We start from the raw sequence: 10075 nt of genomic DNA on the forward strand, positions 1-10075 counted from the left end.
GGGCCATCTCGCCAACCCTCAGCTTCCCCGTCTTCAGCTCCGTGGCACTCAGAATGGCGTTCATTTTCTCATGGTCATGGGAGGACTGCCCCAGCTCCAGATGTCGTCGTTAGGTGACATGGTGTGAGCCTGAGGAGGAGTGTTTGTTCCTGTGTCCCATAGTAAGAGTGGGGAAGGCTTTCTCACACCCTTTCCTAAACAGAGCATTGTGGGAGAACGAAGCACCATAGTTGGCTTAGAGTAATCAAGAAAGATGTCAGGGGCTGGAGAGAGGGCTCAGCAGCCACGTGCATTGGTTCTTACAGAGGAGCCAGGTCCAATTGCAGACAACCACATGGTGGCGCTAGAACTGTTCATAACCTCGGTTCCACGGAATCCAGTGGAACCTCCAAGAGCACCAGACACACACTGAGTATGAACACGTTAAAATCAACAGTAAGATGCTTCATTAGAGAGATGCTAAGGAGGGGACTGGGCATAGTTGGTTGGCTAGCAAGAGAGAGAAGAGAGAGTGACAGTGGGCTGTACGGGTCCTGTTGTTTAGTAGAGACTATGTAACCTTGGCTGGATTACATAGACCAGGTTGGCCTTGAACTCACAGAGAGCCACCTCCTGACTGCTGTGGCTGCTGGTGTGAGCTCCCATGTGCAACTCTATTTGCTTTTGTGTGGCTGACTTACTTCATTTGGCGCAATGCCCTTAAGAGTCCAACCTTGCTGTACCACGTGCCAGAGTCTCCATCTTCTGTGAGGCTGGATGGCGTTACCTTACCGTGCATCCCACACGTCAATCATCGTTCTGGGCACTAGGCTTACTCTCTGGGCTCCCGTGAAGGATGCAGCTATGAACATGGCCGCACATTTACACACTTTTTAGTTTATTTAAGCCTCTCTTAATGCAAAGATCTGCCTCCCTGCAGTGCAGGTGGAGGACCCAGGGGCTGACAGCTGGTGGCTGTCCCCTGATCATGAACATGACAAACGGAGAGCATGTCCTCTGCCTATATTTCCAGAGGCTTCGTTGGAATCAGGTTTTGGTTTTTTTATTTTTGCAACTTGAGGCGGTGATGTTCATCAAGAGGGACATATGTTATTACTGTGTGTGTGTCACCGTGGAGGACGGATGTCACATCAGTAATTAACTGGTGGATTCAAAGCGGTGTTGTTCTAATTGATTGTTCCCGTTTTGTTAATTAGATTCAAAAGGATCTTTGACAATTGGCCATTGGAGAGAAGCCGTGTTGCAATCCGTGGCACCCCGGCTTGTCTGGATGTGGGGAGATGCCTGGGTAACGTGTGTGGTGCGCTTCCCCGTCCACGGAGGCCAGAGGGGGTTGGGATGTCTTCTTTAATTGCTTCTTCACCTCATTCTTTCACCAAAGTCTCTCACTGACCCCGGGGCTTGATCTTCATCTAGACTGGTGGGCACTGAGCTCCTAGCTGTGTCTCCATACCTGGATCTTCACTTCATGTGGATGCTAAGGATTTGAACTCAGGAGGTCTTTATGCTCGTGCAGCAGATACTTTTATCCACCAAGCCATCTCCCTGCCCTGGATCCTAAATTTTTGTGATATATATATATATGCATTTCTATGAGTATACTGTAGTTGTCTTCAGACACACCAGAAGAGGAGAGGGCATCAGATCCCATTACAGACAATTGTGAGCCACCATGTGGTTGCTGGGATTTGAACTCAGGACCTCTGGAAGAGCACTCAGTGCTCTTAATTGCTGAGCCATCCCTCTAGTCCCATGTGTGTATTTTAAATCAGGACTCATTATATAGTCCACACTGGCCTGGGACTTGTCATCCTTTTGCCTCAGCCTCCCCAGTACTGTGATCTCAGCCATGTGCCACTGTGCCTAGCTGTGTGTGGGGGTTTATTTTGTATCCAGACAAGATTTATCTGTGTAGCCCTGGCAGTCTTGGAATTAGCTTTGTAGATTAGGGTAGCCTAGAACTCAAAAACAGCTCCCTGCCTCTGCCTCTTGAGTACTGGGACACGTGCCACCAACACCTGGGGCCTATCTTGTGTTTTATGTATATGTTTTTTTTTTTTTCCTGGAGGAACTTTTATTGGGGAAGGCTTCATTAATCCCTCTTGGCCGCCGCCTTCCTCATGGCTGCCAGGACGTTGCTCAGCTCCTCCCACTTTCTCTTGACTCGGATGTGCGTGCCCACCCTCTTCTTGATGAACCTGATCGCACGCTTGTCCTTGGACACCGTGAGCAACTCCATGACGCACCGCTCATAGGGCGTGAAGCTGCACACCTCCCGGATCATGCCTGACATGAACTTGGTGTGCTTGGTGAGGCGCCCGCAGCGCTGGCTGTGTCTCGGCTTGCTGGTGGTCTTTGTCACCTTGTGGCCCTTGTTGAGGCCCACGGCCATTGGCGAGACAGGAAGGTATATGGGTTTTTAAATGAGATGATATCACTTAAAACAGCCATTGCTTATAAAAATACATAGAAGAGCCCAGATCTCATGGATAATGATAGCTGGTTGAATTAATCTCCCTCTTTACTCTCTTGAAGCCCTATAGACAGGGTCTTTCTATATGGTTCTGGCTGTCCTGGAACTTGTTGCATAGACTAACTGGCCTTGAACTCACAGAGATTTACCTGCCTCTACCTCCCTGCTGGAATTAAAGGCATGCACCACCATTCCTGGGTAACAAAAATGATTTTATGAACATCAAGGACCTGCAAAGATTGTCAAACAGCAGAGGCGCTGTTTCCAGTAAGTTACAAAGGGCTGGGAACCCACTAAGAGCTTCTTGCTCAAGGTATGGAAGTCTGCCCTCCAATGTCTACGTCACCCTTCCACTTGACTGATGGGGGCTGGGGTGCAGAGGTCTGAGTTGGAGCAGGAGCACGGGCTTTGGGGTCAGGTACTTGCATTCGAATCTTCAGTCTCCTTTCGTCTTTAAGATGCTCATGGATTGGGATGGAGAGATGGCTCGGTGGTTAAGAGCACTGACTGTTCTTCTAGACATCCTGATTCTAATCTCAGTAACCATGTGATGCCTTACAACTATCTGCAATGGGCTCCGATGCCCTCTTGTGCTGCATCTGAAGACCGTTACCATGCACTCAGCGTACGTGTGATAAATGAATACTTCTCAAAAAGTTCATGAAGCTCTTGCACCTCTGTCCTTCAGCTTCCTAATTTTTAGACAATTGTTGCACTTATCTTACTCAAGTTTATTCTTTTCCATGCTCACACGCTTAGTGTTTTCACAGAGACCATACATTTAAGAAATATAATAATATGGAGTTGGAGAGATGGCTCACCAGCTAAGAGCACTGACTGCTCTTCCAGAGGTCCTGAGTTCAGTTCCCAGCAACCACATGGTGGCTCACAACCATCTATAATGGTGTGTCTGAAGACAGCTACAGTGTACTCATATACATAAAATAAATAAAATTTAAAAATAATATAATATAAAAATATATAAACTATATTTTAAAACACTTTTTATTGAATCTTTGTAAATTTCACATCACGCACCCCACTTATCTCCCCATCCCTCCATATCTGCCCTCAGCCTTTGCAACCTCTCCCCCAAAGAAAACAAACAACAACAATAAAATAAACTTAAAACGATTTCTCCATGGAAGCTGCAGTGTCTCACGGTATGCAGTGTCCCACAGTACACCCTTTTGCCCAAATAGCTCTTCTTGCAAATCTTCCTTGCAATGAGTTACTGGTTTGTTTGGAAGCCTTTGCTATTCTTTGAGGTTTCTGTCACACCATCTATACTGGATCCTCACCAGGGACTCCTCTCAGTTATCCTGTTGTTCCCTGAGTCGTGGAGATCCTGCAGCTTTGGTTTCTACAGGGCGGGCCCCTTCACACAAGCCAGCAGCTCACAGATGGGCAGATGTTAGGTGGGCCAACTCAAACAAAGCCCTGGATCTGGGCCTGGGTGGTGGCTGTTTTGTTCAGCCCACCCACTCTCCTGATCCAACACTTTTGGGGCCAGCTCTCCTGTTCTGCCCAGGTGAGTGGCAGGGCCAGTCCTGCTTGGGGCAGCTGGCAAGGGGTGGGGCTGGCTCTCCCACACGCATGAACTCTGGCTAGGGTCCATATCAGCTCACCCACTCTCCCTCCCTCCAGGCCAGCTCTCCTGAGCTCAGCCCTTTGGGTTGCTCACTCGCACCCACACCACCAGGGCAAGCTCTACTGTGCTGCCCAGGAAAGATGCAGATCTTCCAGATGCTGTAGCTAGCAAGGCATGAGCTGGCTCTCCCAAGTGCTTCAGCCAGTGAAAGGAGAGGCTAATTCTGTGGAACATCAAGATGGCCCCAGGAGTCCAGCCTGGACCAGGTCCACATGGCCTTTGGTGGTAACATGGGCTATGGGCATCGAGACAGACTCAGGCTGTTTCAGGGCCACAGGTCCAGACATGGCCCTTGGTGGCTGGGGCCTCAGCGTGGCCTCAGGTGGCATCGCAGGCTGTCCCTGGCTACCCTGGAGTTCCTAGCTCCTTCTCTCTTCATAGCTCACAGACCATTCCTCTTTTCTTTCTCTCCCAACTTTCCACACAGACTTTCTTATTATCACAGTGCCTCCCTCACCCCTGCCCATCGCCATGTGGTGACAGAGGGTGTTGTTTCTAGGTGTCTTCTGAGCACACGGGGGATGTAGCCCAGTCAGTAGAGGGTTGTCTAGTGTGCCTGAAACCTTGGGTTCTGTCACCAGCATAGCATAAATGGTGTAGTACTGTTTGCCTGAACAGCACTCAGGAGGTAGAAGCAAGAGATTACCAGTTCAAGAGCAAGCTCGGCTATGTGGAGAGTTTGAGGCCAGCCTAGGCTAGAGACTTTACCTAAAAAAGTAAGAAAATAATAAAAATTAAAAAAAAAAAAGTGGGGCGGAGCTCTCCCGCCACGCTCAGACCCTGCTGCTGTGAGCCTGTGACTTGGGGGAGCTTGAGAGGTGCAGGGGGAGCTGAAGGAGCTGTAACCAGAACTGAGAACACTCCAGAAGCTGGTGGCTGTGCTCACAGTTGCATTGGGGACACCAGCAGACCTTGGCAGGTCATAGTGTCAAGTGGAAGGGAGGTTGGTAACGCTCTCCCTCTCTTCCTTCTCTCTTCCCCACCAGGGGAGCAAACCTGCTTTGTCCAGGGTGGAATCACCGAGTCTGACTGTGCTGCTCTGGGCTCTTGGGGGCTGAGTTACCTCCGGGTCCACTGCCAACAGTTCTTCTCAGTCAAGTGTCCTGAGGATGTTAGAGTGTCACTTCCCAATCTGCACTTGAGAGGCCATTTCCCCCTGGGGCCTGAATCTGGGTTCCAGAAGCTAGCGAGTGGACTCTCGGTCTCCTCAAAGTGCAGCTGCCTCTATTAAACCTCTTAATGGAGGAAGGTGCGGGCATTCGTTGCTTAATGACCGGACACATTCAGAGAAAGGCATTGACAAGTGATTCTGTCGTGTGAAATCAGAGTGTACAAACTGGGATGGCTAGGGTGTGGCTGCCTGGTATAATCCGGTACCCTCCCTTTTGTGCAGTCTGTCCATTGGAGCGTCGTTATGTGCACACGCTGGGTAGGCACAAGGGAAAGCCAGCCGGGTCTGTCTCATAGCACAGCTGCTGGGAGGGCTGGTTGAATTGGTTCTGAGGCTGAACCCCACAATGGGGGTAGGCTGATTAATTAGGGACGCCATGGGCTGGGGCGTGGCACTTTCCTCTCCCTGTGTTTGCCATTGCAGACAGAGATAATTTTCTTCTTACAACTTCATAAAGAACACTAATTTAAATGTATAAGTTGATATACACTTCCATATATAGATGTGCATGTGTGCGCGTACGCACATCCACAGAATATTCCACAGGACACTCATATTCCTGGCCATTTCCAGACCCCACCTTTAGTCACCTTATCTCAAAGGTGACTAAATCTCAAAGTTGTTATCTCTGTTCTTGTTTTGTTTTATTTTTGAGACAAAAACTCACTCCACATAGTCTAGGCTAACCTGGAATTCACTGTATAGCCCAGGCTGTCCTCCTCCTGCCTGAGTCTCTCTAGCCCCAAGACTACAGGTGTGAGATCCACTTTCCTTGATGTTTCTATCATAGATTTCTTTTGCTCCTGTTTTACTTCATATAAATGGAGCAGAGCTGCATGCGCAGTGATTTCTGGCTTCCCATCCCTCATTAACGCCTGGGCAATTAACTCACGTGGCAGAGTGGTTTGGTTTTGCTCGTTGTTCCGCTGTATGGTGGAAACACAGCTTACGCATGCACTGTTCTGTGGATCCTGTGGGTTGCTCCCATGTTTGAGCTGTAATGAGCGAAGCTGCTATAAATAGTCTTTTCTGTATCCTTTGGCGGACTTAATCACACCCGCCCATGCATTGCGGGAGAGGGCCTTGCTGAGACCAAGGGTGCGTGAATTACATCGAATTGAACAGTCTCTGACATGTGTCAATCATTACGCTGGGATCCAGGCAGACTTAGAGCTGTCCAGGAGCACTTTGCCCCCCCTCCCCTTCCTCCCCTCCCTCTCTGACGCCGTTCATCAGCTGAGGATGGAACCCAGGATCTCACAGACAAATACACTCTGATCTATGCCCCACCGAAGCCTTTCTCTTTTCAGTGACTTCGTTAGACATAAGTTTCTTTTAGAGTTGAATAACTCAATCCCCCAGTTCTTCCTAGACTTTTCTGGGTTTGCCCAATGTTGTCCTACCCGTGTCCATGGAGCCATGTAGTAATATCTACTTGATTCCCGGCTTGTGCCGACTCCCTGCGGGACTCCTGGCTGGTAAACTTGTCTTTCATTTTCATAAGGTTCACACTTCTCACTTCAGGTACACAGGGCTTGTTCGTGGTGGATGCATCTTAAGCACACATAGCTTAGGAAAATGTTACACAGACTGTAGCTAGGAACGCCGGAATGTTCTAGTCTTAAGTGTCATGCAGCCCTGTCTGGTCTAGAACTTACTATGTAGCCCAGGGTGAGAGACCTTCCTGCCTCTACCTCCCCAGTGTTGGGTTTACAAATGTGTGTGACCTGCTGTGGACTGCACCCTGGGTCTCTTGTATGCTAGCATACATCTTGGTTCCTGTGTCCCTCGGCCTAAAGATTGTAGGTTTTAATTTAGTTTTTAATTACGTGTGTGTATGTGTGTGTGTGTGTGTGTATGCGTACATGTATGCCGGTGCCTGTGGAGTCCAGAAAAGAGCGTCAGATACCCTGGGGTGGGAGGCACAGTGTTGGAACTGGACTCGGGTCCTTTGCAAGAACATTTTAGGCTCTTAGCCACGGCGCCATCTCTCTGGCCCTAGCACTCAGACTTTAAGACAAGGCCTTTGGCATCTCCCTATCCCGAGCCTTGAGAGAAAGAGAGTGGTGGTGGTGGGGGTTTGGGGAGGTTTGGGGGGGAGGGACAGCTCATATTTTCCCTGTGGAGGATGGAGCTCCCTGGACAGGGCCTGAGCTGGGTCTGCTTGTCAGGTATTTTATGCTGTTTTGAGCACCTGTTAGTGTTCTTGGGTCGCATGCCTCCCCCCCCCCCACGTTCCTCTCTCCCTCCCCTACTCCAGTCTTCTCTTCGCCCTTTTCTTCCTTTTGCAGTGCCGGGGATCAGACCCATGGCTCTGCACATCCTCGGCAACTACCCTACCACGAGCTACAGCCATCCTTAGTCCCAGGATCGCCTAGATTTCTGGAGTCTGTAATTCTGCCAAGATTCAGGGCCTGGTTTTCTGTCTCCATCCCAGTTTATTTCAGTTCCACACTCTTACTGAGCGCTTACTAGCCGGTGCTGGGTTGGGAACAGCGTGGGGCTTACCTATAGATGGCAGACACACACCATAAGGCGAAGTTCAATACGCAAGGCATTTGGAGTGGGTCCTTTGCTCCCTTTTGGTAAATCACTCCTCTAGGGACTCTGCCTCCATGTCTAGAGAGAGAGGCTTGTGGGTACCTCTCTGATATCCTGAAACATTCAGCCGTGCTGGACTGAAGTGCATTCATCTGTCCCTGACAAGGGAAACTGAGGACAGGGTGGCTGGAAAACTGAATGTGGGTTGCAGAGCTGGTCCAGGGAAGACAGCAAATCTGCCTTCACCCCTTCACAGATGGTGCTGGAGCCCTCCCCGAGAGCCCTCACCCCACCCCCAATTCCTTTGTCCATAGGCAGGCTCTCATGGGTCCCTTTGTGCTGAGCCCCCTTAGCAAACACCCCCACCTACAGGCAGGTCCAGATGGCATCACCAGCCAGATTCAAATCATTTGCCCTCACCCTTCTTTCTCTGCAGGGAAACCCCCTAGCACTGTGCCCTTTGGTGCCCTAGGGCTGCAGCTCCTGGGAGCAAGAGCTGCCCTGGGTTCCCTTGTCTGTCCCTCCAGGCTTGGCTGTCCGGGATGAGATCACCAAACGTTCGTTCCGGAGCTCAGCGAGCTTTCTGTCCCTTTGAAAAGCAAACCAAAGCCAACCAACCAAAGCCACCTCTCACAAAAATTGCATTTCTAGTCAGGATGGTACGATGGGCCAGATTTACCCCTGTGCCTTAAATGAAGAGCGAACAGGGAATGTGAATGACGGAGCTATTTTCAGACACGAAATACTTAGTAGGAGACGCAGGTTGATGATCGCTAACAGACTGAAAGCAATGTGGTGAACGCCACCGCAGCCACCCCAGGCAGGTTTGTAGCCTGGGGAGAGTTCCCAGCCAAAGAACAAGTCTAGGCTCCGCCCCGCCCCACCCCCCATAGTACTGAGCGCAGGGGTGGGGCTGGGTGCAAGAGCCAACCCGACAGGCTGTCATCCTCAGGGAAGGGGAGATGGAGGTTACGGTATGGAGCAGCATCAGTGAGGGTTTTGCCGATGGCTCCTTGGTGCTGCTGAGGACCATTCGTGCCACATCGGGAGCTACCTGAAGCCACAGTTTCACCTAAGCGGATCAGATGACAGGAGCCTTGCAGCTCCGACAGGGAGCAGTTGGTGTCTTGCTCTGCCTTCAACGGGGAAGCCTATGGAAGGCATTGCTTCTGGGGGAAGTCCTAGACTGAAGGGCACTTCTGCTCTTTCGAGAGCCTAAAAAAATCATGCTTCAAAAGGATAAGACTCTTTGCAAGCAACTTGGCTTTATTCCAGAGAAAAGCTCAAAAATATTCTTCAATAATATCAGAATAAGTCCGGCAGATTGCCCACACCTATAATGGTTTGGACCTCAAGTGTCCCCCACAGGCTTGTGCGTTTGAACCCTTGTGCCCCAGATGATGGTGACCCTTTATGGGCTGTGGGGCCTGCTGCAGAGGCAGGTCACTGGGGGTGGGGCCTTTGGAGCCTGGCTCAGCTCTAGCCTGGGCCCTGCAACCTGATCTGCTAAGAGGTAAACAAGTCAGAGCCCAGGCTTCCTTCAGGACAGACTAGAACCTCAAAAAAAAAAAAAAAAAAAGAGCCCAGATAAACATTTCTCCTGAAGAAGTTGCTTCTACAGGGACTTTGTCACAGAAACAAGAAACATTAGGTATACAAGTCCTGACTACTCTGCACAGTGAGAAAAGAGGATTTTTCTTTTCTTTTTTTTCTTTTTTTTTTTGGTTTTTCAGATTTGTTTTTTTCGAGACAGGGTTTCTCTGTATAGCCCTGGCTGTTCTGGAACTCACTCTGTAGACCAGGCTGGCCTCGAACTCAGAAATCTACCTGCCTCTGCCTCCCAGAGTGCTGGGATTACAAGGTGTGCACCACCACCGCCCGGCTGAGAGAGGAGGATGTTACATCCAGAAGTTTATGATCATCTTTGACAACAAAGGCAAAACAAACAAGGCAAAACAGTAACAACAAAACAATGACAGCAAGTTACACACATGCACAGCACACACACATACACACTCACATACACACAGCCTTATACCAATTAACAACTACTCGGATTGAAAATAATAGGAAAATTGGACCACAATGAAGAGGAAAATCAATCAGTCAAAGCTGGCCTGGAAATAAACACAGATGACAAAAATCAATAAATTAGAACTATATTCCACGTGTATAGGAAGTAGGGAAGCAAACCTATTAGGACAAATGGGGGGCGGGAGGGGAGGCAGGACTGGAGAGA

At 49.6% G+C, this 10075-nt stretch overlaps 1 protein-coding gene across 1 annotated transcript; it reads right to left on the reverse strand.

Moving 5' to 3' along the window:
• Positions 1-2077: 2077 nt before the first annotated feature.
• On the reverse strand, positions 2078-2392 carry LOC127676735 (60S ribosomal protein L36-like). The gene has a single exon (XM_052172313.1). The coding sequence runs from the start codon at positions 2390-2392 to the stop codon at positions 2093-2095; it is 300 nt and encodes a 99-aa protein (XP_052028273.1). The 3' UTR covers positions 2078-2092.
• Positions 2393-10075: the final 7683 nt, after the last annotated feature.

The sequence above is a fragment of the Apodemus sylvaticus genome, chromosome 1 (genome assembly GCF_947179515.1).
Source record: "Apodemus sylvaticus chromosome 1, mApoSyl1.1, whole genome shotgun sequence".
NCBI lineage: Eukaryota > Metazoa > Chordata > Mammalia > Rodentia > Muridae > Apodemus > Apodemus sylvaticus.